The sequence below is a fragment of the Anas platyrhynchos genome, chromosome 6 (assembly GCF_047663525.1).
Source record: "Anas platyrhynchos isolate ZD024472 breed Pekin duck chromosome 6, IASCAAS_PekinDuck_T2T, whole genome shotgun sequence".
Classification (NCBI taxonomy): domain Eukaryota; kingdom Metazoa; phylum Chordata; class Aves; order Anseriformes; family Anatidae; genus Anas; species Anas platyrhynchos.
This window is the reverse complement of record NC_092592.1, coordinates 36,158,145-36,184,344: the sequence shown is the minus strand read 5'-3', so window position 1 is coordinate 36,184,344 and position 26,200 is coordinate 36,158,145. Positions and strand designations below refer to the sequence as shown.

The window sequence follows — 26,200 nt, the reverse complement described above, 5'->3', positions numbered from 1 at the left end:
CAAGGAAGAGCACAATGGGTTAAATTCCTGTTTACTATTTTATCATGACAACAGAAGAAAACAAAAACAAAACAACAACAACAACAAAAAAAAAAACCACAACAGTAGTAAGAACTGTTATTTGTGACTCCCTAGCAAATGTGTCAGCCTCTCGTACAGATTTCTCAGGGAATACTAACCTGTTGGTAGGTCCACCAGCTGCAGCTCATTCCTTACTAACCCCAAATTGTTAGGTGTCGATGTGGCAAAGGAAATAAAACCAGACAAGCTTATCCACTCTATTCCCCTGTCATCAGAAAAGAGTACACAGAGCATATTAGCTGAAATAGTCAAATGGTCACAAAATAGCCTAGACTGAAAAACAGCTTTTTATTTCATGCATATTCTTCAATTTGAAAATTGAAGAATATGCATAGAATGCATAGAAGCAATTTTCTACAGTTTATGGAAACACTATTTAAGCATACAAGGAGGTACACATTTATAACTACAATACAAATACAAGAACAAAGTTACCAAAGAAAATTAAAATGAGCTTTCTTTTAGGACTACACAGATATTTAGGTTCTTTGGTTAAATAAAATATTCAGTTAGAAACATAGGTAACTTTTGTGAAAAAATCCCTCACATACTTAGCACTACTGTAGACTAAAGGCACTGCTCTAATTAAATCAGTGATTTACCAGATGGGAAGAACTATCAAGTAACTCAGCACGGAGAAAGGAAAAAATATTCATACAGATAGCTGGGCAGGGAGATACGTATCTTGCAGTCCAGGTAAAGGAGAAACAAAGGTGATAAAACAAGGGAGGCCCTGAACAACAGATTTCAAAGTCTATCAGAAACAAACTGACAACCAAAATTTTTTTTTGTTCTTTTAGATCACTCAACAGCAGCCACAACTGAAATACCTTGAAGTGCTACAAGGATGTGAAGTCTCAATGTCTATAATCTAACGTCAGCAACTCTTGACTCTGTAAATTTGTGAGATATGCCACAGGCAGCAGAAGGATGGAGAGCGACGCTAGGTGGTACTGTTCCAAAACACAGCAGGCTTGTCCCTCCCCATTGCCCACACACACTTCATGCCAGCATAAATATTTGAGTGCTTTACCTGTTAATCAAATCAAGAACTAATCTGAAAGAAAACTGAGACTGTGCCCAAGTTCATTTTAACAGGGATAAAAGGTTTTAGGTTTTCCTCAAATTTTTCAAACACAGATTACTTAAAAACTGTCTCCAGACAGCTAGGTCTTCAGTTACATCATTCGTAAAATCATAGTCTGTTTTGCAATAATATAGGTGAAATATGAGACATATTTATGATTAACTGTCAACAAATCCAGCTTAATCATATTAAGTATAAGTTTCCTAAATGCAATGTCTATTAGTGAATGCAAAAAGCATTCCCATAATATTCTATACATACAAAGTTATAGTCATATTTATCTTTTTTTTTTTTTTTCTTATATCAAGCTATTTAAAAAAATGTGATGTATTACTCATAAGTCCTAAGAAAAGTTTAAAAATTTAGGACCAGTTCTTTTCCCACCAGGACCTATGGAAGTTCAACCAGTAACTGCAATGAAAACAAAGTGCAATAACGTGTGACATTTCAGCCTGATTTTTATTATTTAAAAAGATTCTACAAATCTCACCATCAGAAAGTAATGTCTTCACAACCATTCCTGATAATCAATGGATAACATGCTAATTCTGGAAATTCAGAGCCCTCCTAAAGATAGCCAACAGAAATCAAACTTTGATTTCAAACATAACTATCCAGCAGCGCCTGTGAAACAGCACAACAAGATCCTTTTAGAAATCTGAGGACTTGTTTACAGCTGCCATAGAGCATCAGGTTTAAAGTGAATCTCATCCATGTCCTGTTTGACTTTCTGGGTATTTGCAAACTCTTAAGCGAGGCGCCTCATTTCCAGGGTACGCAATGGCTCTCCCTCTGGTCTACCCATTTAGCTACTGCTAGGTACCAATCTGGAGAGTTCCTGAGCTGCAGAGATTGTTTAAAAGCCATTGAAAGACTCCCACGCTATTCACAGCCCACTCACTTCTTGAACCCATTTATACTTCCTGCTCCCCACAACTTTCTGTAATGACAGCTTTGGAGTTGAACTCTGAATACGCAGGATTTCATTGCTATGAAGCTTACACTTGTCAGATGATGCACGTTTACAAAAGCACAGAAACAAGTTTAGCACACCAACATGCTTAAGTGTAGAGTAAAGTATGGCAGAAGTGGCAGATACTTTCCATTCATCTTTTTCTACGTGAGAAAAGTGTTTTTTTTTTCCAAGGTGATGACTTTGCAAAGCAGTTTCCCAAGGGAGAATTATCTTCAATTCAGCTGTCAAAACTTGGATGTAACACAGCAATTCTCAAGTTTTGCCTGCAGGCCATAAACATTCTAGTTATAGTCAGTGAGATTTTAATTTTAAAAATTAAGGTTGTTGCCACCTTGGGCTTGCTGAGCTTCAGGAAAAAAAAAAAAAAAAAAAGAGAGAGAGAGAGAGAAGTAATGCTCTAGTCAAAGCTACCTACAGGGGAATGAACATTGCAAACACACCACTTTCAGCAACCAAGGAGCTGCACCACAGGCATTTTATGTACACGATGCATATGTTCTCCTCTGTGCTGAACATGTACTATCATCACCTATCTTACCTCAATAGCTTATAAAAAATGTAGACTGCTCCACTTAGAAGACAGAACAGGTAACAGGATTAGCTACTGGATGGTTAAGAATTAATTACATTTCTCTGTATCCTAAAGGAACAAACTGACCTCTTGCTCACAGCTTCTGCCAGCCCGTACACATGCTATGATCTCCCTCTGTTTTTTGCCTCACTTATGCTCCTAGCACAGCCTGATTAACTTTCCATCTCCATGTGCTCTGAAGCATTTCTGCTTCTTCTTGCCCTGTACTCCTAAGAAAAAGCAAATTGAACTCAAAGGAAAAGTATTCACCCACACAGTTCTAATGAAACAGGGAAATGGCTAAGTAATAATCATGGACAAAATGAGCATTCAAGGTTACTCTTGCGTATGAACTATCTAGGACAGAAAAACTATTCTCCCTCCTCCTAAACACAATACAGATCTGCAGAGATCTGATTAAAAAATAAAATAAAGTTAAAAAAAAATCAGCAGGTGACCACGTTATCTCCTACCAAAAAAAAGTGTCATAAAAAAGTGTCATAATTGCTAGCATCCAGACATCTTATTGGTCAATATTTTAGCACACTTGACATAAAAATGACAGTTGCCATTATTAAGACCCTTAGTTTTATTACATTTTTGTCTTAAACTATAAGGCACTGAAAATTTTGTTGGCATTGAGTTCCAATTCCAGGGTATTATCATACTAAAATAATGGAGTTCCCTGAAGCTGTGTTTTCAGTTAAAACTGAAATAGAGGCATTATGCAACTTATCTACGTTCTAGATGTAAAGTAAAAATTCCCACTGAAGGAAAAAGAATTGCACTCCATGAATGTTAATTTTAAAACTCACAGTGCCATTTTCTACATTGCTTAAAGCACTCCCCTGAACTTGTGAAAATTATGTAGAAAGTCCTCATACCACTAAGATCTGGACAAAGAAACTAAAATAAATATTTAAATAGGTAACAGTTTATGACTGTGAGCATTAAACAAAATTCACAATCACTTTTTATTCTAAAATTATCATTAGTGCAAGGACAGTTGCTAGGAATACAACGTATTCTGAAACTTTTTTCTGAAAAAAACTTTTTCAGTATTTTCTGAAACGTTGCAAAAAATTTGCAGTGAAAAGTACCCACTAAAAATAATTCCAATAATACGTGGAACCTAAATGAAATAAAAGATAAAAACAAAATCTTTTTTTTTTTTTTCAGAAGTATTTTTCCTTCTGTCTCCCCATTATTAAATCTGTCAAGTGCTCGTAGAGGTTTTAATTTTGAATTCTATAATCACTGTAGTGCAAAAAAAAAAGCAATAGTATCCACCTAGGCTGCATAACAGAATATAAAATAACTTTGTTAAGTAGTTAATGGCATGAAACAAGAAAAAACAACCAACATTCAAACGGATTAGTGCCTACTAATCACACCACAAAACCAAATTATGTGCAAATATGCTTCTGTGATTTTGGTGGTAGATTCAAAGCAGGTTTACATAATGAACTCTCTTAGATCTAGCTATTCTGAGCCACCTGTTTTTCTCATCTTTTTGTAGAATGAAAAATAAAATGAAGACGTTAGCCTGAAGAAGGTTTCATGCCACAACTCAGATATAAATTTTTACTAATATTACTATTAAAAATAATAATTTTATTTTCCATACTTAAACCTGTCTGGAAATACATATCTAGCCAGGACTATCTTGAATATATTTGCCACTAATTATGCCATTGTGTAAACAAAAAAATTCCAAACATATACAACAGCTTTACAACTTACTCTGTTCCTACTTAGGATAGACAAATACTGAGTCCTGTATTCAATCTTTAAAATCTTTTAAAGGTAAAATTATTTTAACCTCATTTAGATCTGTCTCAATAGAAATTTCATACACAAGTGAGCGAAATAAATAAATTTTTCTGTACAAAGCAGAGTTATTTCAAAGAACATAATGTGCTAGTCATGACTATAAATAAGACCCTGAAATAGACTTTCTTGTGCTAAAAAGACTTCTTTGTACCACAGTGTACTAAAGAAACTGCAAGTAGCTGATATGCATCCTAGATCAGCAGGCACTGAAACAATTTAAATATTTAGAGTTGAATGTAATTTTCACTCTGATTTTGACATGGATTACTGGTTATACGGAGCAAAAACACTGGCAGGTTAGACTACTCAACGGGTAATTTAGTTGAATGTCCTTAACAATGAAACAAGACCCCCCATATTGCTTCTTCAACATTAGATGTTTTAAATTTGTCTCCCAGAATGATTATGGTAGGAATTAAACTCTTACTTGACTTCGCAGGAATGGATGCTTAACTCTTTGTGTAAGAGACCACTTGTGAGATGAAACACCAGGACGGAGCCATTACTTGTACCTACAAAAAGTGATTATTTAAAAAAAAATACATATACAGACCACTTTTATTCTTGTCTTTCATGGGATTTACAGCTATTTCTCCTTTTTTTTTCCACATTAACTATTGTAAAGAAATGTAGAAAATGTATTTTGATTTCTAGTGCTTAAGTACCAAATATTATACCCTCCAAAATTCTGTGCAGACAGCAAACAGTTTCAGTCAAGACATTTCCCTGAAATCTGTCTTTGTAGAGCCTATAGAAAATATATTGATTTTCCTTGTATAATTGTATAATATACAATTGTATATTATTATCGTATAATATATTGATTTTCCTTTTCTCTGCAACATACACAGTAGCAGGAGAAAGGAATGATTTTGTTTTGATTACTCAAGAAGAGCAAATTCCTCAAGGAAGAGTATTAACCGTTATCCATCAGTAATCCCAGTGGAGAATCATATGTAAATTTTACCAAATCATTAAAGTAATTCTGCTTTCTCATCCCTGAAATAACGACCTTTCTCAAATTATAAATTAGTAACTTGGTAGCTATAAGCTTCAAGTAGATCAAATACCTCCTGAAACACTTAAAGTTACAATTTTCTATTAGACACTGGGAAGACTTACTCATCTTTTTTTCCTTTACGCTCATCAACTTTATTTAAACACAGCAATGGAAACCATTGCCATTCAGGTACCTTAAGTTTAGAATGCTACAGACGTTGCTCTAAATGCACTCTACACCTACCTAATATTTGCTTCTTAATCTTTGTATTTCACCTGTATTTGTGCTTCACAACAGCTGCAGCTTATATAAAAATCTTAAAATGTAGGTATAAGGTAAACACAATCTTGCTAAGATTTTGTAAGTTTTCAGGTAGCCTTTCTTTAGCTTGAGGCAGGGAAAATGAATCTGAAATGAATTCTATGAATCTTCAATGCAAACTAATACGAGGGTCACTATTTGTGATTAATTACACAGGAACAAAATTAGATCTTTTTTTCCTTTGTTAATACTATATATGTATTTAATCTAGAATATATAATTTGCAGACCAATCAATAAGCTAATCAAGATACTTACCAACAGCAAGGAGTGGCTCATACTGTTTAATGTTTTTTGTTGTAAGAGGTGGGCACATGCGGATAGCAAATGGAGGCAAAGGAAGTCCTGAAAGAAGTCCAGTCAGCAAAAATTTGAGGTGCACTTCTTGCAGAAAAGAACTTCTCAACTGTTCTTCTCCAGCAACTGTCCCTTGCCCTGCTTAAAAATTAAAGCTCTTGTTAGTATTCAATTTTAATCTGGTATTACAATAAGTTATGCAGGAGTTTATAAAACAAAAATTGCGAATCACCTAAACATACAAAATATCAAAGCTTATTAATGAGGCATTTCTTCTTGTTGAACTCAGTATGATACAGCTTTTTGGAACACAGTACTTCAGTGAATTTCTCCAATACTGCAATACTAACTTTCTTTCCTAACATTTAAAAAAATAAAAAAATAAAGGAAGAAAAAGAGGAATCATTTCAGTCTTCTTCCAGAATTCAAGAGTCCTTCTCTTTGTACTTTTAGTGTTTGTTTGGTTTTTTTTTTGAGAGTTGGGTCTCAATATAAAAGCCTAGAAATTATTAATCTATTTTTTTTTTTTTTTAGCAAATGAGAACTGTATTCTTTCTTTCAGAACTACAACTTCACTTGCATAGAAAATAATTCTAACATATGGAATCTTAAGTAAAAGGATTCAAAAGGCCTAAAAACCAGTAGCAGTAATTAGTGGAAGATATTCTTACCTATCATGTTGTCTAGTGAGAGGTCAGGAAGTTTATTTTGGAATGCTCCTACAGGAATTCCACAGAACGAGACTGGAGAATACAAAGGTGATGCACTCGAACTACTGTAAAAGAAATGAAAACAAGTTCCTAAAGCAAATTGGATGGCCTGCTTACTCAAGCCCTTAGTTCAGCTTTTTCCCAAGTTGCTCATTCAGTATATTTACTGCTTATTACTTGCAGCATATTTTGACAAGATTATTCCCAACATTTACCAGGAGATAATGCACACAAAGATGTACATATTTTAAAGTAATTTTAATTTTCCCTACACGGATATTTGTAAGAGAAAACAGGCAGATGTATTCCTTGTTCTGAAGTGTACCTAACCTTTACATGGAGGCTTTTCAATACATTCTTAATATTTAGAGGTATGTTAGGGAAGATAGCTAAGAAACATTCATTAATATTTTGACATTTAAGAACATATTACCCAACTTTTGCTCAGAAAAAAATTCTTATATGGCTTCCAGTTAATGATACCTAGAACTGAAGCAAAGCCTTTCACCTAAACATAGGAAACAGCTGCCTTTTTGTACATAAAGCTACAACAGAAACATTACCTATGCTAATAGTCTTGTGAGATATCTACCTACCATGCATAATTTTTTTTTTTTTGAGTTATTTTCCCCAAGAGGTGTGATTGGGTTCCAGTAGAATCCATAGCTGAAAGGGATTCAAACAACCCCTTCAACCTCGATGAATTATATCCAGCTGGGCTGAGGACAGGCCCCCATGATAAGCAAAGACCAAAGACTACTGACTGCAGACAGCTGTACATAAAAATTCAGTTTAAGGTGAGAACAAAGCCTTTTCCTTCAAAATTCCAGTTTAACAGACTTTGACTTCAAATTTTAATTAAGATCATCAAACCCAGCAAAATCATGAGCTACTACAGGAAGACTCTTTAAAAACCCATTAAAGACTCCCTGCCAACTAGAAATATGGTTTACTTTTCAGTACAATCCAACCATATCCAGATTCTTCTGGGCTCAATGGTTCTTACAGTATTGTTACATTTTTCCTCGTTATATAATCATGACAAAAATCAATGTTTTAGAAATGAGCTTAGGAATCCAAGAAGTAAAACTCAGCAACATATAGAACCTAAACAGCTCTATTGGCTATGCAGCACAAGGAATCCATCTAATAGCATTTGGGGAAACAGCAAGAATAAAAATGTTAAAACACTGAACAACAAAAGTATCTATGTTGAAAATCTGGTATTTGTAGCATTTAAAAGTATATTAAGAATTTTGTATTTTTTTTGTTTGTTAATGACAGTAAGTTACTTATATTACCCAATAGTATATTAAAGCTTAACTACAGCAATGGCTTCAATGCACTCAGTGTTCAAAGAAATATACTACTCCACACAGCATTTTTAGAGACTGTTCAAAATTTAAAACTCTAAAGACTTGGCATATAAAATTGTTCGTTGTTTACACAGACATATTCAAGACACCTACTATGCACTCATAATGCTTTTTGTCAAATTCACACAAATCTAGGTAAAAACCTTCTTCCTGCTAAGAAAATAATCTTTCCAGACTAATTTCATAGTCCTTTCATGTGATTGAAAATGAGGGATTCATTTCTGAGGAAAATTATATAGTCTGCAGAAAGCCAAATGAGAAAATGTTCCCCCAAAATAATGTGATATTCATTCTTATCTTTTGTTTCCTTATTCCAAACACCCCTTCCCCTCTTTCATACACATGTATAGCACATCACACACAGAAGCACAATACCATTACTTTCAGAATATAATTAAGTGCCATTTGTAAATGTAACAGAAAAGAAAAATAAATCCCATTACCTGTTACGCAGATTTCTGCCAGAAATACTGGATTTTAATTCCCAGATCATTACCCTGCCATCACTGACAATGAGAGCTGCAGAATTCTCATTCACGGGGCAACACACCATACTGAACGGCCGAACTGTTTTTGTTACCCTAATTGCATCACACTGGCTTCTTAAATCGTAAGTCAGTTCCTGAACTGGGTCCGGATCTGTAACATCAATGTGCCATAAATGACCAACAATTAAAACAGAAAACATGCAATGTGATCTTTCAGCAGAGTTTAGACTAGGTCAAAGCAAATAATCTTGTACTTAAAACTTTCTTGTACATTTAAGTGTTGCAGCAGTTCCTAATTAGAGTAATATTTAGTGATGAAAGGATTTTCAGGAGATATTTTATTTTCATTAGGTATCAGGGGAATCAAAAACAATTCTTGGTAGAACACAGTATAAATTTAACGTATTTACTTAAGAGAAAAAACATTGGAAAGGTTGCAATTAACCATCCAGTACAAGGCATGATGGTTGACACTGGTGCTGAAGTATTAACTAAAATGCCTCAAAGTTAATTTCTGGCCATTACTGGCACAAAACTTACCTGGCTCTTCATTAGGTGTTCCAGTTATACTGCAGTTAGGTCTGCGAACTCTTAAAGTTATACAACCATTTTCATGTAGGCAAAATAGCCCATCACGCTGAAAACACGGAATTACCTAGGCAGAAACATACCGTATTATGTTATCAATATTTTATTCTTTGTTGAATATGCTTGTAATTTAATAATATTCATGATGTATTCAAGACAATCACAAAAAATTTACCATTAAAGCAACACTTAAATGAATTTCTATAGCTACTAAAGCAAAGTCAAGAATCAATGACAGGAAAAGAAAAAAAAACAACAACAAAACAACAAGAAAAGCCAAGAGCTGCATATCATCTATTTTTATGATTGAGTAATTATTACATTTTTTAACTCATTATTAAGGACTACTTTTCAAATCTTAATCAAAGTGTAAAAATATATATAGCTTATCATGGAAAAAAGCATGGCTCTTAAAAATCTTGGAAACCATACTACTCAAATCCCACCTAAGACATAACCATATATGGAAATCAAAGAATTTAATGAGGTTGTCAAAACAGGTTTGTTTTTTTTTTTTTGTTAAATGAACCAAAATACCTTTATTATCAGGTAACTGAAATTAAACTAGTGAATCAGCTCACAAAGTCCCTAGCTTAAATAGCTTAACCAGAAGAAAATGAAATGTCCTTTCTCCACAGCACTATTTCCACACTGGTAACTTCTGTAACACCACGAAATGAAGTGGGTTTGCAGCAGACTTCAGAAAACTAAATTAAACAGTGCTTGGTTCAGAGGACATTTCTCCTGCTAACTTCTTTGCATCTTCTAGTATTCATCACAATACAACTACCCATGAGTCATGTACTTGTAAATGATCATAATAAACCATTACGATGACAGACACCTATCAAATTTTCATTACCTGTAGGAAAGGCACACCCGTTCTTTCAATGGCAATCACACCCACTGTCTGATTCACTTCCAAGTCAAGGATCAGAATTTCTCTGGGATACAGTAATAGCATGTAGTTTCTTTTGGAAGGCAAGTATGACAACTGAAGGCAGTCATTGAGTGTTACAGATTCAGCACTGCAAAATGTCAAAAAATAAATTGTAAGTGGTCCAGAAAAGAACAACTTTAATTAAGTTCAGCATCAACAAATATTTGAAGTTCAAAATAAAATTAACAGTGCAAATGCTTTTCTTTCTAGCATTCCCCATTTTGATCACTGGGAAACTATAGATTTCTATTTAATTAGTTCAGCTATGAACAGCATCACCAACCTTCAAAAGACACACTGTTGCCTTTTATCCAAATAAGATTATAGAGTAATTTTTAAAATAATGGGTGAGTCAAATTGTACAAGTATAGTTCTTGCACAACGCAAAGAGAAAGCAATTCAATTATGAAATGTGCTAGCTGCCATGACTTCACTGGTAATCATGGAAGTTACCTTTAACAATACTGCTTCCTTCAAATTTGTATTATGTGTATTACTTTATTTTGAAATGAACTGAACTAGCGTATCAAAAACACCAATTTTCAAACTCAGAGAAAGCAGAGAACAGGAATGTTCATTGTTTTGCTGATCAATAGGTGACAGGTTGCAACATAAAGGGGTTCATTAGGTATGTCTAATACAATGAACTGTATGTAAAACACATTGAAGAAAATCATTTTCATGATTTTCATGATCAATCATCTTCTGTGTTCAGTTCAGAAACTCTCTTAACTGATTTAATGTATCATCCCTTTCAAGGGGTTTTGTTTGTCTGTTTTTAATCTCACTCTGCCATACACTAAATCCCTCTTACATGGTTCTTGCTTCTCATTCCTTTCCCTAGGACTATGAATCACCTTCTGTTTGTAATCACTTTTCTGACAATTTCCTGCACCTCTTTCCTCAAAGTTTCCCTAAATTAATATAAAACCAGATAAATCACTGCTGCTACAATTTTTCTTCCTTTTTTTCCCATTCTAGTATTTTGTGGTGTTCTAGAGAGAAAGGAATAGATAAAAGAAATGACTATCATACCCTTGGCAATATTAATATACAGCTTAAAATACAATTGGATGAATACAAAAAACAGTATCTTTGTTGATATTCTATTATCACAGAGCATACAAAAGGTTGCAGCAGCGTATGTACTGTCCCAGTATTTGAAAATCAGGTGCCTGATGTACTACATCAGATAGAGCATCACAGAACACAAAGTGACAAGATCACAATCTTTAAGCTAACATAAAAATCTTAATTTCTTATATGATTACCAAATAACATATCTTTAAGTCTCCTCCTCAGTTTGCAATACAAACAGCTTATTAAAACAGAATATAAATTTCAAACCTGCACTAAAGTCTCATGTCAAGTGCTAACTGACAATGTACTCTAATTAGTCAGTTCTAGTCACTACTACTACAAAAATTAAAAGTGCAAATGAAAGGGAAGTGTAAAAATGAAAGGAAAAACTAATTGTACCACAAAAAAAAAAAGGCCAAGAAGTTCTTAAAAAAATAAATCTTAAAAAGCAACATCTTTGGTTTTAAAAGGTCATAAAACACATAAATATATGTACAAAATCTAATTTTATTTATACACTTAACTTAAAAAATGCCTGTTATGGCACTATTACAAACTACTTTGGGATAACAGCTCCTCACAAGTATTAGTACTTGAAGAAATTATATTTTAATATCTCCTTTCTCATTCCACAATTAAAATGAATTACATTATCCTATTTTCATCTTTTACCCATCCCTCCCCCAAGAAAGATGTTTCTGAACACCTGCATGAAAATATAATATAACACAGAGCACAGTTATGTTTTAAAAAGCAAGCTGCAACTAAAATGAGGAACTGTTTTTTGAAAGGGCACATCCATTGAATCAAACTAAGGTGCATCAACTAAGAAACAAAGGTTAAAGCACGCAACTACTAGAAGCCAAAGAGACTGTCCTCACAATTTACAATGTTCTTAAATTCAGACCCATGAAGACAAAGAATAGAAATTACTATTCTCAGTCTGTCTATTCCTTAAATAAACTTTTTTCTTTAAAAAAATATTATCTTACAATATTTAATATAATAATAACCTAATAATATCTATACAATACATAGGTATTAAAAAAACATTACCTCAGAAGAAATATTTGCAACCTACCTTGGTTTTTCATTACTGATTAAGATTTTCACTTTATCAAGGGCTTTTTTGGCCCCTGTAGTAGCAGCCAACTTGTGAGAAGGACTGGAATGGGGACTAGAAATGTAAACCTTCTTCCCTGAGCTGGCAGGAGCTTTCGAAGGAGAGAAGTCGGAGATGAACACTATTCCTTCACTTGTGAGCACTGTACCAAGAAAAACAAATTTTACAAAATAAAATCTGCAATTTTTTGATGCATTTTATTTTAACGAAATTTTGGTGAGAAGAAATCATAATAGCATTATTAATACATTAATATATTAAGACAGAAAATTCTATCTTACAGGAACCTTCTACTGAAAGAGCAGAAGATGGTCAACTACTATTAATGAAAATCGGCACAATTATTTCAAAATTAAATCTGTATTAAAAATATTAACAATAAAAAAGGGAGGTTATCCGTAGAAACATCTGGGTTGCCCCTTCATATTTGTACAGTATAGTTAGTCTGTCATAAACTATTTTTCAGGAAGCTTCATAATGTAAATAGCGGAGCTGCCTACATTGGCTATAAAACCACTTTCTGTTCTCATGAAGTGCATTGCTCAAAGAATTGTTAGCACATCATTTATGTGGCAGCATAAAGACCCAGCTGAGCTGTAAAGATATAGCTAAGATTTTATTACATGTTTATACCGAAAAGCTCTCTGTCTAGGTTGAATGGTATGGCAAATAATAACAATAATAAAACCTACAAAGACTGGAAACTGCAACTTGTCTTCTGCAGATCAGGAGTAATAAAGATAAGTGAAAAAACAATGACACATTTATCTTAGTTTCTTTCTGCTAAAATGTGAATGTGTGCATCTCCCCCCCCTCAACATTTGGATTTTCGGAAACTGATGGTCACATTCTTCCTTCAACAAAAACCTTTCTGTTGAAGATGCCATTTATCTGGGTCTATTCTCATTTCATTGGATTCACTCTCAGCATACAATTATTTTATAGCGTTTTATGTCAGCTTAACATGGTTCTCTGTATCCAGCTTCTCCAAGCTCCTGTCTCCATGTTTTCCATCTTCTTTATGAAGTCACAAACATATCTTTTCAGATCTTTAAGTTGTATTCTCTATTCATGGGCACTTTTCCCCTCCCCACCCCAATGACATAATTTTTCAGACAAATTCTATACTGGCTGAAGACTCCTGTCTTTGTTTTGAAATTTCTTCCTGGCATTAATAACATAAATCTCACTAATCGATTACTTTAATGTCACAACCTCTAGTTTAAGATTTAAGTCTAAGGTTTATCCTGGTCACACATATTCAGGTCACACCTGCAAACTCTCTGGCTGTGTTTCTTACAGCATGCCTTTTTTTCCTTCCATTATAGCTCCTCTCCAACTTTAATGGTACTACAACACAACTACCTGTGATTCTTGATACCATCATACAGAATTTTTGTTTTTTTGCTAGTTCCAACTAACCAATGGTAAACTAAAACTGTTCTTTCTTACTATTTTGTACATAAAAACTTACAAGCTAGGTGTGATGGATCAAAGGGGTCAAATGAAAAAGACAGGATATTTTCTGCATAACTTTTCTTCCAAAGTTTGGTGCCTGTGTCTGCATTCCACAGTACAATGTAGTTAGGTGGATGAACTGCGAGCAGTAAATCTCTAGAAGCATCTTGATTCCACAACCACTGCATGTCTGTCAAAAGAAAGAAGAAAAATTGAACATTGAAATAAATTTTCACAAATAGTTCTATTTTGAAACCATTCTTCTGTAACACTTCGTCTTTAATGAAATGATTAGCAACTTGTTAGTAACAAGGTACTTCTGTTTCACAATTCTAAAAAATAAATTCATTTTATAGTCTCAATTTATACTTTTAACAAGCAGCAATGCACTGGGTTGTACATGTCCACACACAAGCACAGCACCCACAACCTATCTGAAGGTTGTCAGTTGTTTTCAGCCAGCAAATTTGTACCTGAAAAAAACGTGCTGCATTGCACAGAACCACATCAGTCACAATGAAGAGAATCATACACCATCCCAACTTAACAGATGGGTGGTTTCAGTATGTGACCTGGAAATTAATGTTTTCTCCACTTCAAATACTTCTTAGCAAGAGTCTTGAGTTCAGGTGTAAAATGACTCTAATACACAATCAAAAATAGAAATACAACCTCAAACGCTAGGGTCAGTCTGAAGAGGCATGGTTGCCAATCATCACAACTCAGTATCATCTAAACATTTAAGCTAAATGAGCATAAAACCCTATGCTTTCTAACTTAGATATATCAGCCAGAAGAATCAGAGGTGACTACACTGGTAAAGCTGTACTAGAACAATTAAGGCCCTTTGCATTTGGAGATGGGTTGGATCTGTTACCCCAAAAGTAGTGATTTACCTAATAACTTTTATACCTATTTTGTTGGGGTGTGTGTGTGTGTGTGTGTGTGTAATAATATATATTGTTTAATTAATCATCTTGGTCAATACACTGATCATCTTGGTAAATTTATTTTCATCAAGCAAAAATAAGGTGGAAAAATAAGGTGGGAAAAGCAACTGTCTATTAAACTAAAATGAAGGCCATAACGAAGTCTTAATTTTTGGTAAATTTATAAATCTCTAAAAAAAAAAAAAAAAAAAAAAAGAAATCAAACTTGAATCTTGAATAAGATGAAAAGTAAACAAGAACTACCAGAACTACAGAAGCTACCTGTGTTACTTGAAAGGACCTGTGTTGGAGCCACATACATGCTACACAGGCCAGACAGGCAATGAAGTGTCCCCCCGAGTCCAGCTCTTACCACAGCACGGCCTCAACAAGTCACAGTGTCTCTACAGCATATCCATACATATTAAGATGTTGGAAAAAAAAATTCTTCCTAAGTCATTCTTCTGTTTTAACAATTCACCTTTTTTTGAGAGTTGGTAAGTGTTTCTCAATGGGTCTCAGAAGGAAAATTAACAAATAAAAATAAAAATAAAACCATTTGTGTCCTGATCAGTTACACTACAAGTAAACAAATGGTTAACTGCTTCCCAGGTGAATGTAGACTCTGGATCAAATAAAGACAAGTGCCTTACACTGAAGCACTGATTTTCTTTTTATTGAAACAGTGAAGCTCCAGCTGTTATCCTGCCACGTTCTTGCAGATAATACCGAGAGCACCAGAAGATCACCTTGGTGCTTGATCTCTATTTGCACATTTTCTACACGCCTGTAAAAAAAAAATAGCCAGAGGCTTCAGAAGCAGATGGAAAGCAAAAGAAACTGCTTTTGTTAAAAGCTATTGCTAAATTAAACCAGGGACTGATGAAAGAACAGAACTTTAATTCCACTGCATATTACTTTATTTGTTACCCAATAGAACAGCAGATTGAAAAGCCTTCACCGGGCCTGCAAACCTGGAAAAACCTTCAAATGGCATGGTCAAAACCACACCAAACATTCAGTGAATTGGTGTCACTGATAAATAAAATGCAAGTTATAACACAAAAAAAGAAGAAATAAACAGAAAAAAAAATATCTTCAATGGAAAGAATAAACATTCATTGTCTCACTACCAGACTTACAGGACACTGCAATACTGTATGTACTTTCACAGGCTTCACAGAAACAGAAGTATAACAAAAAACAAACTAAGTGGGTTTTCCAGTAGTAGAAATCAAGACAAAATGCACGTGTGACACAAGCATCATCGCAAGTTTTAAAATAAATTATTTATAGAAATTCATTGTGGTAGTCTCTTTAGAAACAAAGCGTTCTAAATTTTACTTCAGAAATAACATGGAAATATATTGCTAGTGTGGGCAGCAGTGGCAATAAACGGAAATCTAGAACATGCAGCAGAGCGCACAGATGCTGCTGTACTCGTAGATTTATCCCTTCCAGCTAAACAAAGAGCTCACCTGGTGCTGGAAGCAGTCTCCTCACATCAGTGGCTTAGGTAACAAGAGTGGTCCAGCCACAGCAGTGTGGCTTTCTAACTCAAACTAGCTCTTGGACAGCTCTGTTATGAGTGGTTCCAGTACACAGAAAAGTGACAACACCAAGTAATTAGAACCAAACAGTTTTAATACAGTACTATCCTCAACTACAGCTGCACTCATTAAAGCAGCAGTAAAGACAATAATGGATGTGTGATGTAAGCAGGAATTAAACCTAGATAGTTGGATGCCCTGCTGTGAGTTTTAACCACTACTTCAACTTCTTCGCTGGTGAAGTGCAAGACATTAACTAATGAAAGGGAGCATCTGATGGATGGCACCTTACTAATAAACAAACACCAAAAGACAAAGAAAAAAAGACAATTACTTTTCCGTATCTTCTTAATTGTGTTATACCTGACCAGTGGCTACATTTTCCGTTCTCTATCCTTCATCAGCCCAACTAAGACAGCATCGATCTCAATACCAGGCTTCTAAATATTTCTACATGTAGCACAGGCAAGCATAGGTCTTCTATAGCTTACAACATGAAATATATATATATAGTTCCTTCTCCTTTTCTTCTGATTTCTTTTTGGTTTCGATTCATTTGTTTTGTTTACTTCCTGTAGAGATTTATAAAATGTATGCATTTAAAAAATATGTACATCCTGGGCACAAATACACCGAGAATCCCTGAATGAGATCATGATCTTTTTTCATGGAAACAAGATGAAGAATCTTCAAACATCCAGCTGCACAGATTTGTTCAGGCAGAATTTACTGCCTATTTTTCAGACTTTCCGATCAGCACTGGGCTACCATCCGCAGAACAGAATAAAAAGCAGCAAGTATCACCACTGAATTGTCTTCTCAAACGAACACAAAACACAGTTATTTATACTCTCTCAAAATTTCCTCTCTCTCTCAACTGTTCAATTGCGTTAATCCTTCCCATTTACTGGGACTATTTGACTGCAGCTGAAACCTAGTTCAAGTCTGTCATACTCACTGTCAAAACTGCATACAACTAACTCGAACTATGCATGAAACCTACCTTGTTTAAAACTGTCATCTACTCTAAAATTCGCACAATATATTGTTCTTTCTCCATTTTACTTTTCATGTTGTAAAATTGCTATCTGCGCATGTAAAAGCTGCCCTGATCCTACAAATCAGAAAACTGTACACATGCACAAAAAAGAAACCCTTCTGATTTATGTTGTCATGCTCATATACTTAATCAGTAGCAATGAACATAATTGTCAAAGTATATTTGCACAATTGTAACTTTTACTTACAACAAAATACTACAGCACAACAGATGGCACTAATATTCAGCCACAATGCAAGCTGCATTACATCCCCAACTCAAAAATAGGAAGATATACTTGACACCATAAACATTATTACTCCAGTCAATGATACTAATAAAAAGAGACCATAAGTTTTCATCAGATCTTAAAAAAAATGTTGCTGTATGGTTTAAATCTCACAGCATTTCTCTGGGAGACATTTACAAAGAACAAACGTTCTTACATTTACAAAAAAAGCGAGTAGACGAACATACAGGCTTGTAATACTGACTGTAAAATTCTACGTCAGAACTGAGCACAGTTTACAAGCCCTTGGCGATTGACTTGTACATGATGCTCCATAAAGGAACTTCCATTCAAACGTCATGCATTATCATTACCTTGAATTGGTTTTGCATGTTCTTGTATTTCACAACGCGCTGTTCCTGTTGCCACATCCCATACAATTATTTTTCCAGTAGCATCAGCAGAAGCTAAACGTAAAGAATATGGAGATCCAATATTGTGATGGTAATTTTCTTTAGCCCATTTAACCTGAAGATACAGATGAAAAGTAGTCAAGAGACGAAGCATATATATATAACAAAGATCATACAAAATATTTTTCAGATGGATAAACAAATAATTAATTCATCAAAAAAGGGTAACAACAGTTAATAACATCTGTGCAAACATGTATCAGTCGTGCAAATTTAAGATATCTTACAACTGTGATGCATGTCAGCATGGATGGTATTTTCAAATTTACATAAATCAGTATTCCTTGTTCCTGAATATAAACTACAACAATCCATATATACGGACTACAAATATTAGAAGTCTACTCAAATATTTAGAAGAAACTGCATCTGCTATCTTCTTTACCCTATTCAGGATGTCACCAAAACAGATTTTCATATACCACTTTCTGGTTTGGGATTGCCAACTGCACTGGCTTGCAAGAAGATGGCAATACATATGTAAATGATGTAGCCTGAAATTTGAAACATTCCATCTACAAGTCTCCAGAGAATGTAACAGATAATACTGGCTCCCTCCCTACATATTCAATACAGAATTGTTTTTCTACCCACTTTAAAGGCCAAGTTCTACCCCTAAGGGAGAATGGAGACACTAACAGAATAATAAACTTTAATATTAAGGTAATGAGAATGTATATACTACAGAAATGATGTTGCAGCTAGACAGCTGGAACAACTGACAGCTGGACAACTGTTTGCACAGATATTGAAATCATGATACTTTAAAAAAAAATATGATTATAATTAGGTGCTACTAACTTTACAACATGAGTTAGATTTATAACCGCATTCAGGGCACTGTAGCCACCTTTGTGCTATCCCTGTCAGAGGTTTTACCAGTATGCATCCCAAAAGCTTGGCTGAATAAATTAAACAACCTTTACACCTGCACAGTAAGCAATCTTCAAAGAGTTCTGGCTAACAACCCAAAGCACGTTTCTACTGGAATAACAGAATAATTCTTGGGAGAGTCTCCTCTACCTGCAGATTTCAGTTTTGTAACTCCTGCTTCCCTGCTGCTCAAAATAAAATTATCCTTGAGGGCGCCTGCATGTAGCTATGTAGTATTAAAATTACACAGCTGTTGAAATCTACACAGCTATTTCTTCCTCAGTTAAATATATGTTTCTCTGAAGCAAGCACCAATTTTGGAAAACATCAGTTCCCAAGGGCAGATCTGTCACCAGGTTATGAACAATGAAAAGGAGGCCTTTACACCAGCAGTCTTAAACAGAGCTCCTACTGTTCTCTAGCACCACGAGCCCTCTTTTCGCATTGCAGTCACTCTGCTCCAACAAAGTCCCCACGCATGACCTGCTCTTTTGCTAAAAGAAATCATTTTGCCTCTCTACCCTGACTTCAAAATGTAGCAGTATTGGTCAGAAACAGGGATCACAGGCAATTTTTATTTTTATTTTTTTCAGAAATTATCTCACCTAATTTACAGCCTTATTAACCCTGTTTACTAATTCAGCAAAACAGACATAAATGTAGATTTCAGTACTTTTTTTTTTTTTTTTTTTTTGGTGACAGACCAAACAATTCTTCATATAATTACATTTTCTTTTGTAAAAACACCCTTTCCAGTACTCTTTGTACAGGTACAAAAGCAGTCAGGTATAATCCACTGCATACAAATTTATCAGCCTCCCAAAAAGCCAGGACTACCATAATGACAGCTAACGTGGAGCATTTTCCAGCGGAGCCATTACCTATTCCAGACACAGTTGTAACACACAAATGGCAGGAAGTCTATAAAGAATATTAGCCAAACAAACTGCAGAAAATGACATAACTGCTTTTTTTTTTTTTTCTTTCCTTCTTTTTGTTACAGAAAGCGGCATGTTTTGAAATTTTTCAAAACTCAAGCACAGGTTTTAGTGGAGAAGATCCCCTGTAGACTATGTTTGCTGGCATGAATCTCTACTAGAAAGAGTTCAACAGCCAAACAGACAGAGCAGATCTTTTACACTTCCCCTCCAGTCTATACATGCTTTTAGCATTTATAAATTCATAACAACAACAACAAAAAAATAGAGGCAGTTAGGATTCAAAGAAAGTTTTTCAGAAATGTACATAAAGGAATCTACAACAATTATGACCTCACAATAATTCCTACTTCTTAAAGTGGAACAGAATTGTTCTCCATTCTTTCTCCTCACAAGAAGTCATTTTCTTACACTCTATTTCTGTTAACAAATCACCAGAGAGTAGATCAGAAAAATTATCTTACACATTATACGGAAACTATTTGGACTTCAATACTTGGTTTCCTATTGAAATAGCATTACTGCTCAAAACTAGTGAATGCATCTAAGTATGCGAAAATGCTAGCATTAAGTGGCTCAAGAAGTATTTCGTTACAACTTGTTATCTAAGCTAAGTGCAGATTTTAAAACATAATAATCATTATAGCTGCTGCCTCCATACCACTTATATATATGTTTTACATGATTACAGACATTGGAGTTGATGTCTTGTTCATTTTAAAGGCTAGCCTGAAGACAAACAAGGTTAAGGGTACGCCTGCCAAAACACATGCCAGAAGGCATGGCAGGTATTGATTTACTGAGTGCCGTGTGTTCTGTGATTGTTGCTAACTGCACAACTTTTGCTTCCGTGATAACGGAAAAATAACCCCTCCTTCCTAAGATTCAAATATATTTTTAAATATCTAAAAGTGTAACATTGACCTCAGCCCAAATTTTAGCATGTGTGGTTTGATTTCACCATAAAAGAGGGATCATGTTAAATATGGGTACTTTACAACAGAGTTTACATTAAAATTGAGTTTAATATAATTATGAGTATTGAAAACCATTTAGAAAAATAAGGTACACAGCAGAATCAAGTAATGCACCTTAAAACATGTCTCACCTTGACAACATTTGCTTTGTGTCTTTCCAAAACCTGTAAAGTCTGGGCAGTATTGGCATCAACTACCAACACAAGGGAATGGCATCCATACGCAATCAAACCTTGCCAGCCCCTAGAAAAGCACATACCATCATCAAACAAGCAAAAAAGAACAGAAAGCAGTTCACATCAAGAACTTTTTTGGTAAGTTGAATGTATGCTACCGGACATGAACATCAAACACTAAAAACTACTTAATAACATAAAATTCAGCAGCATTATAAAATGTGATTGCAGCACTATCTGCTGAACTGTGTGTTGATGATTCCCTGTGGAAACCACGAAGCACGTTTGTGTCCATCTATAAAAATCCTCTTCTGTAAATTTGAAACATCATACTGGAATACATGCACAGCATTCCCAAATGTTATATGTAAGGAACATATTTGCTTTTATATAAATGCATGGGGCGGAGGAAGCACGTGAAGAACTACAGGAATCGTTGAGGTCTTTGATGCAGTCTGACTTGAGGAAGGATTAACGTGGCCTCTGACAATAATTGCATGGATATGGTGAGAACAGTGAGCAAGCAAATACAGTCAAAGGGTATTAAGTTTCTAAAAACTTCCAAGAACTTCAGTGCTCACTGCTTTGCAAGCTGCCAAACGCACAGGTCACACTTTTCCAAAATGACCGGATTCAGGCCAATTCATTTGAAGCTGTCCCCGTGGGATTCAGCAGCACTGGGTCACTGCTTCCTAGCACAGCTGGGCGAACTTCTCGCTCTGAGCCACGCATGCAAACACCGAGGCACGGATGGCCTTTGCACCTCAAGCCCCAAACCACCCCAGAAACAGCAGCAGCCACCAGCTCCCCATGGGCTGTTGCAGCACCAAGAGCTCCACCCACAAAAGGGCATTGCCTGGAGGGCTTGGCACACACCCACCCTCCCTCTCAGGGCTGTGGCATTGCTCTCCCCGACACCCACAGACCAACACCTTCTCCTCGAGCAATTCGGGGTGGAAGAGGAGGGGACCTGGCAGCCACCCCTCGTCACCCCCCTCCCCCCCCACCGTGTCCCGGCGCCCCCTACCAGTCCGCCGCGCCCCTGTTGGGCGCGCTCAGGGCTCCCGTCAGGGTCCTCGCCGCCAGCTTGATGTTGACGGTGAAGGGCTGCATGGCGACCCGCGGAGCCCCACAGCGCCGCGGCCCTGCCCGGCCCCGCTCGCAGGAAGCGCCGCAGCCGCCGCCGGTCCGTCCCGCCCGGCTCCGCCGCCACCCTGCGGCTGCCGAACGGCCGTTCCGGGGCTGCCGGTGTGCGGCCAGCGGGTCTCAGTCTTTAGCAGAAATCCCGAACCTGTCCCTGGCCCCGAGCAGGAGAGGGCCCCGATCTTCCTCGTTCCTCACAGCCAGCCGCAAAGGCCCTCCCGGGGGAGCCCTCGGCAGTGCTTGGGGGATGAGGGTCGGCCTCTCAAACTTTCAGTCATACCGATGCCTTAAAAGTTGGCAAAGACGTTCTCTAAAACTCAGAATCACAGAATTTCTAGGTTGGAAGAGACCTCAAGATCATCGAGTCCAACCTCTGACCTAACATTAACAGTCCCCACTAAACCATATCCCTAAGCTCTACATCTAAACGTCTGTTAAAGACTTCCAGGGATGGTGACTCCACCACTTCCCTGGGCAGCCTGTTCCAATGCCTCACAACCCTCTCAGTAAAGAAGATCTTCCCAATATCCAACCTAAAACTCCCCTGGCGCAACTTAAGCCCATTCCCTCTTGTCCTGTCACCAGGCACGTGGGAGAACAGGCCAAAACCCCACCTCGCTACAGCCTCCCTTAATGTATTTATAAAGAGCGATAAGGTCGCCCCTGAGCCTCCTTTTCTCCAGGCTGAACAATCACAGCTCCTTCAGCCGCTCCTCGCAGGACTTGTTCTCCAGGCCCCTCACCAGCTTCGTCGCCCTTCTATGGACTCGCTCGAGCACCTCCATGTCCTTCTTGTAGCGAGGGGCCAAAAACTGAACACAGTGCTCAAGGTGTGGCTTCACCAAAGCTGAGTAGAGGGGGACAATCTCTTCCCTAGCCCTGCTGGCCACACTGCTTCTGATACCTTGTGTTCCCTATTCGCAGGACCTCCCGCAATTATTTTTCAGTAGTCTCAGGAATCTGGAGACATCTCAATTGACTAGAAGCTGGCAAATGTTGTGCCAGTTTCCTAGGAGGGCAAGAACGAAGACCCTGGCAACTCCAGGCCTGTCGGTCTCACCTCAGTGCCTGGTCAAATTATGGAGAACATTCTCCTGGGAGTTATCTGGTGCACAGCTGGGGGACAGTGCAGTCATAGGTCCCAACCAACATGGGTTCAGGAGGGGTGGGTCCTGTTTAACAAACTTGGTTTTGTTTTTTTGATCAGATCACCCATGCAGTCCATCAAGAGAAGTCAAGGGATTGTCCCGCCCTGCTCTGTGCTGTGCGGCCTCACCTCGAGCACTGTGTGCGGTTCTGGGCACCACAGCACAAAAAGGGCGTGAAACTGCTGGAGAGTGTCCAGAGGAGGGCTACAGGATGGTGAAGGGCCCAGAGGGGAAGACATACGAGGAGCGGCTGAGGCCACTGGGCCTGTTCAGCCTGGAGAAGAGGAGGCTGAGGGGAGGCCTCATGGCGGCCTACAGCTTCCTCACGACAGGGAGCGGAGGGGCAGATCTCTTCTCTTTAGTGAGATCTCTTCTCTTTAGTGACCAGTGACAGGACCCAAGGGAATGGGGTCAAGCTGAGGTGGGGGAGGTTCGGGCTGGACATCAGGAAGAGGTTCTTCACCGAGAGGGTGGTCACACACTGGGACAGGAGTTTAAGAAGCATTTGGACTGCGATGGGAGCCATCGGGCTCCCAGGGCATGGTTTGCCTCGCATTGCACAAGTCTCCCCTTCAGACTCCATGCAGCACACCGGCAACACGCGGCGCTGAGGAGGCTGCTGAGCTGTTCTCCTTGCCCTGCTGGAGGAGCCAGGACAGGCAGCAGAGCTGTAGCTCCAGGAGTGCAATTGGAGCCCACGGAATCAGCTCCTCAGCTAAATGCTCCCCGGGGCTGTGGCATTTCCTGAACCAGTGTGGTACAGACACTCACAGACAAAGCATTTTTTTCAAATTAACAAGATATATTACAATAAATAATAAACAATATAATAACAATTGCAAGATATTGCAATTTCTGCAGAGCTCAGAGCTCCTGGAGTGAGTGGACACTCCCCAGGAGCCCAGATGGTCACTGTCCAGGTGGAAAGAGCAGTCTCTGCTTCAAGCTTCCCTGCAGCGGTGCCTTCAGCTGCACGGGGTGTGCCTCCCCCAGGGGTGGTTTTGCTGCGGAGATGCCATGGAGGAGCAATTCCCAGCTGAGCAGCATCGTCTCCATGGGCAGCGTGCTCAGCTCTGGGGCATGTGGCAAGCAGGGTGTCACTCCTTCAGCCTCGCAGCCACCAAAATCATAACTGGTGAAATCCCTCCTGTGCGTGCTTGCCACGAGGATGGTGGTCAGGTCAGGAGGTGGGTGACAGCGGTCGCTGAGGCACAGGTGGCAAAGTTGGTGCCTACAAGCATACAGACACAGAGCTGCAGATGTCAGAGGTGGAAGGTGTGCCGAGCATGCCGAGGTGTTTCCTGAAGAAGAGCATCTCTGGCACAGCGCAGCTCTGGGGCCACCTCGTGCTGCTGTGAATGCCGGCCTCTGACTACTCAAAGCTCAGGTAGGTGTCCGAGTTGTCTTGTTTCACACCAAGCATGAGCTTGACGGAGAGGCTTTCATTGGAGGTGTTCTGGGCATCCAGAATGTCATTGGGGTCTTCCTCAGAGTCGTCGTCGTCCTTCCTTCCAGAGATGCCTTTCCTGGTTGCACTGCGCTGCTCACGGCAGGATTTCATGAGCATGCGGCAGAGCACAAAGAACAGGACGATCTCTCCAGTCACGACCCAGAACTGCCACTGCTGCAGCAGCGACAGGAGCAGGGTTCCCACACGCGCCCAGCCGTGCTCCTGCTCAATCTGCTCGATTTCCAGCAGCAGCTGCACCATGCGAGCCTGCAGCTCCTCTGCACGCTGCTGCATGCGCGCGGTTGTAGGCGCATCGAGTTCATCGCCAACATTCGCTGGGCTCTGAATTAAGCCCAGGAAAGTCAACACGAAGAAGAGTTCCGAAACCATGGTCTGCAAGAGTTGAGAGAAAAGGGGGTCAGCTGGGTGGGAGCTGGCTGGTGGCAGAGGGAGCCGGGGCAGGAGCTGCAGACCCCCGGGGTCTGGTAGGAGAGGGGGTGAGGGAGCTGGGAGGCCGCAGGGACTGTGGCCAGAGCTGGCGGTGACAGCCACGAGCCCTGCCCAGAACGGCTGGGCCCTTGCTGCAGGCTCAGCAGCCCTCGGGGGGCTGGTGTTTGTGCCCCGGCCCTGGCCCAGCCCAGCCTTCCCCCTGCTGCTTCACTCACCTCGCCAGTGGCTCAGGACAAAGTGAAGCAGCGCTGCCTGTGGCTGCCTTAAAAGCAGTCCCCCCATTGTGACATGTCCTCTGTGCTGTCACCCGCGCCCCCGCCCTGCCACAGCCCCCCAGCCCTGCCCTCAGTCCCCCACAACCCCTGGCATTGCCTGAGTGCCGGAGCTCCTCGGGCTTCCCTTGCACGGCCTGTGGGAGCCCCCAGCGCCATCTGCGGAGAGAAGTTTGGGTGATGGAGCCTGTGGACACTGTGCTCCTCATGTGCCATGACAGCGCAGTGCTTGGGAGGAGACATTTCTGGATGGGGACGAGGCTGTGCGGGAGGGGAGGTGCCCGGCACTGCCGGAAGCTCGTTCCTGCCGTGCCTGTGAGGAAAAATGTCAATAATTTTTACAGAATCACCCCTTGCGCAACTTCAGCCCGTTCCCCCATGGCCTGTGGGAGAATAGACCAACCAACCTCCACCTCACTACAGCCTCCTTTAATGTACTTATAAAGAGCGATAAGATCGCCCCTGAGCCTCCTTTTCTCCAAGCTGAACAATCGCAGCTCCTTCAGCCGCTCCTCGTAGGACTTGTTCTCCAGGCCCCTCACCAGCTTCGTCGCCCTTCTCTGGACTCGCTCGAGCACCTCCATGTCCTTCTTGTAGCGAGGGGCCAAAAACTGAACACAGTGCT

General features: G+C 38.7%; 1 protein-coding gene across 5 annotated transcripts in view; it reads right to left on the bottom strand.

Annotated features, from left to right (window-relative positions):
• Positions 1 to 22,329, bottom strand: part of WDR11 (WD repeat domain 11) — a 43,595-nt gene extending 21,266 nt beyond the window's left edge. Inside the window, exons 1-12 of one of the 5 annotated variants that reach the window (XM_027460318.3) lie at positions 22,140 to 22,329; positions 21,068 to 21,179; positions 18,050 to 18,203; positions 13,945 to 14,118; positions 12,429 to 12,612; positions 10,190 to 10,355; positions 9,280 to 9,394; positions 8,695 to 8,890; positions 6,837 to 6,937; positions 6,127 to 6,306; positions 4,976 to 5,060; positions 180 to 286 (exon numbers count right to left, since the gene is read on the bottom strand). In XM_027460318.3, the coding sequence (XP_027316119.1) occupies positions 180 to 286; positions 4,976 to 5,060; positions 6,127 to 6,306; positions 6,837 to 6,937; positions 8,695 to 8,890; positions 9,280 to 9,394; positions 10,190 to 10,355; positions 12,429 to 12,612; positions 13,945 to 14,118; positions 18,050 to 18,203; positions 21,068 to 21,179; positions 22,140 to 22,225 (1,660 nt within the window). In that variant the 5' untranslated portion in view covers positions 22,226 to 22,329. Of the gene's footprint in view, positions 1 to 179; positions 287 to 4,975; positions 5,061 to 6,126; positions 6,307 to 6,836; positions 6,941 to 8,694; positions 8,891 to 9,279; positions 9,395 to 10,189; positions 10,356 to 12,428; positions 12,613 to 13,944; positions 14,119 to 18,049; positions 18,204 to 21,067; positions 21,180 to 21,693; positions 21,805 to 22,139 lie in introns of those variants that run through there. The other 4 variants (XM_027460319.3, XM_027460316.3, XM_027460317.3 and 1 more) reach the window with 4 other exon arrangements.
• Positions 22,330 to 26,200: the final 3,871 nt, after the last annotated feature.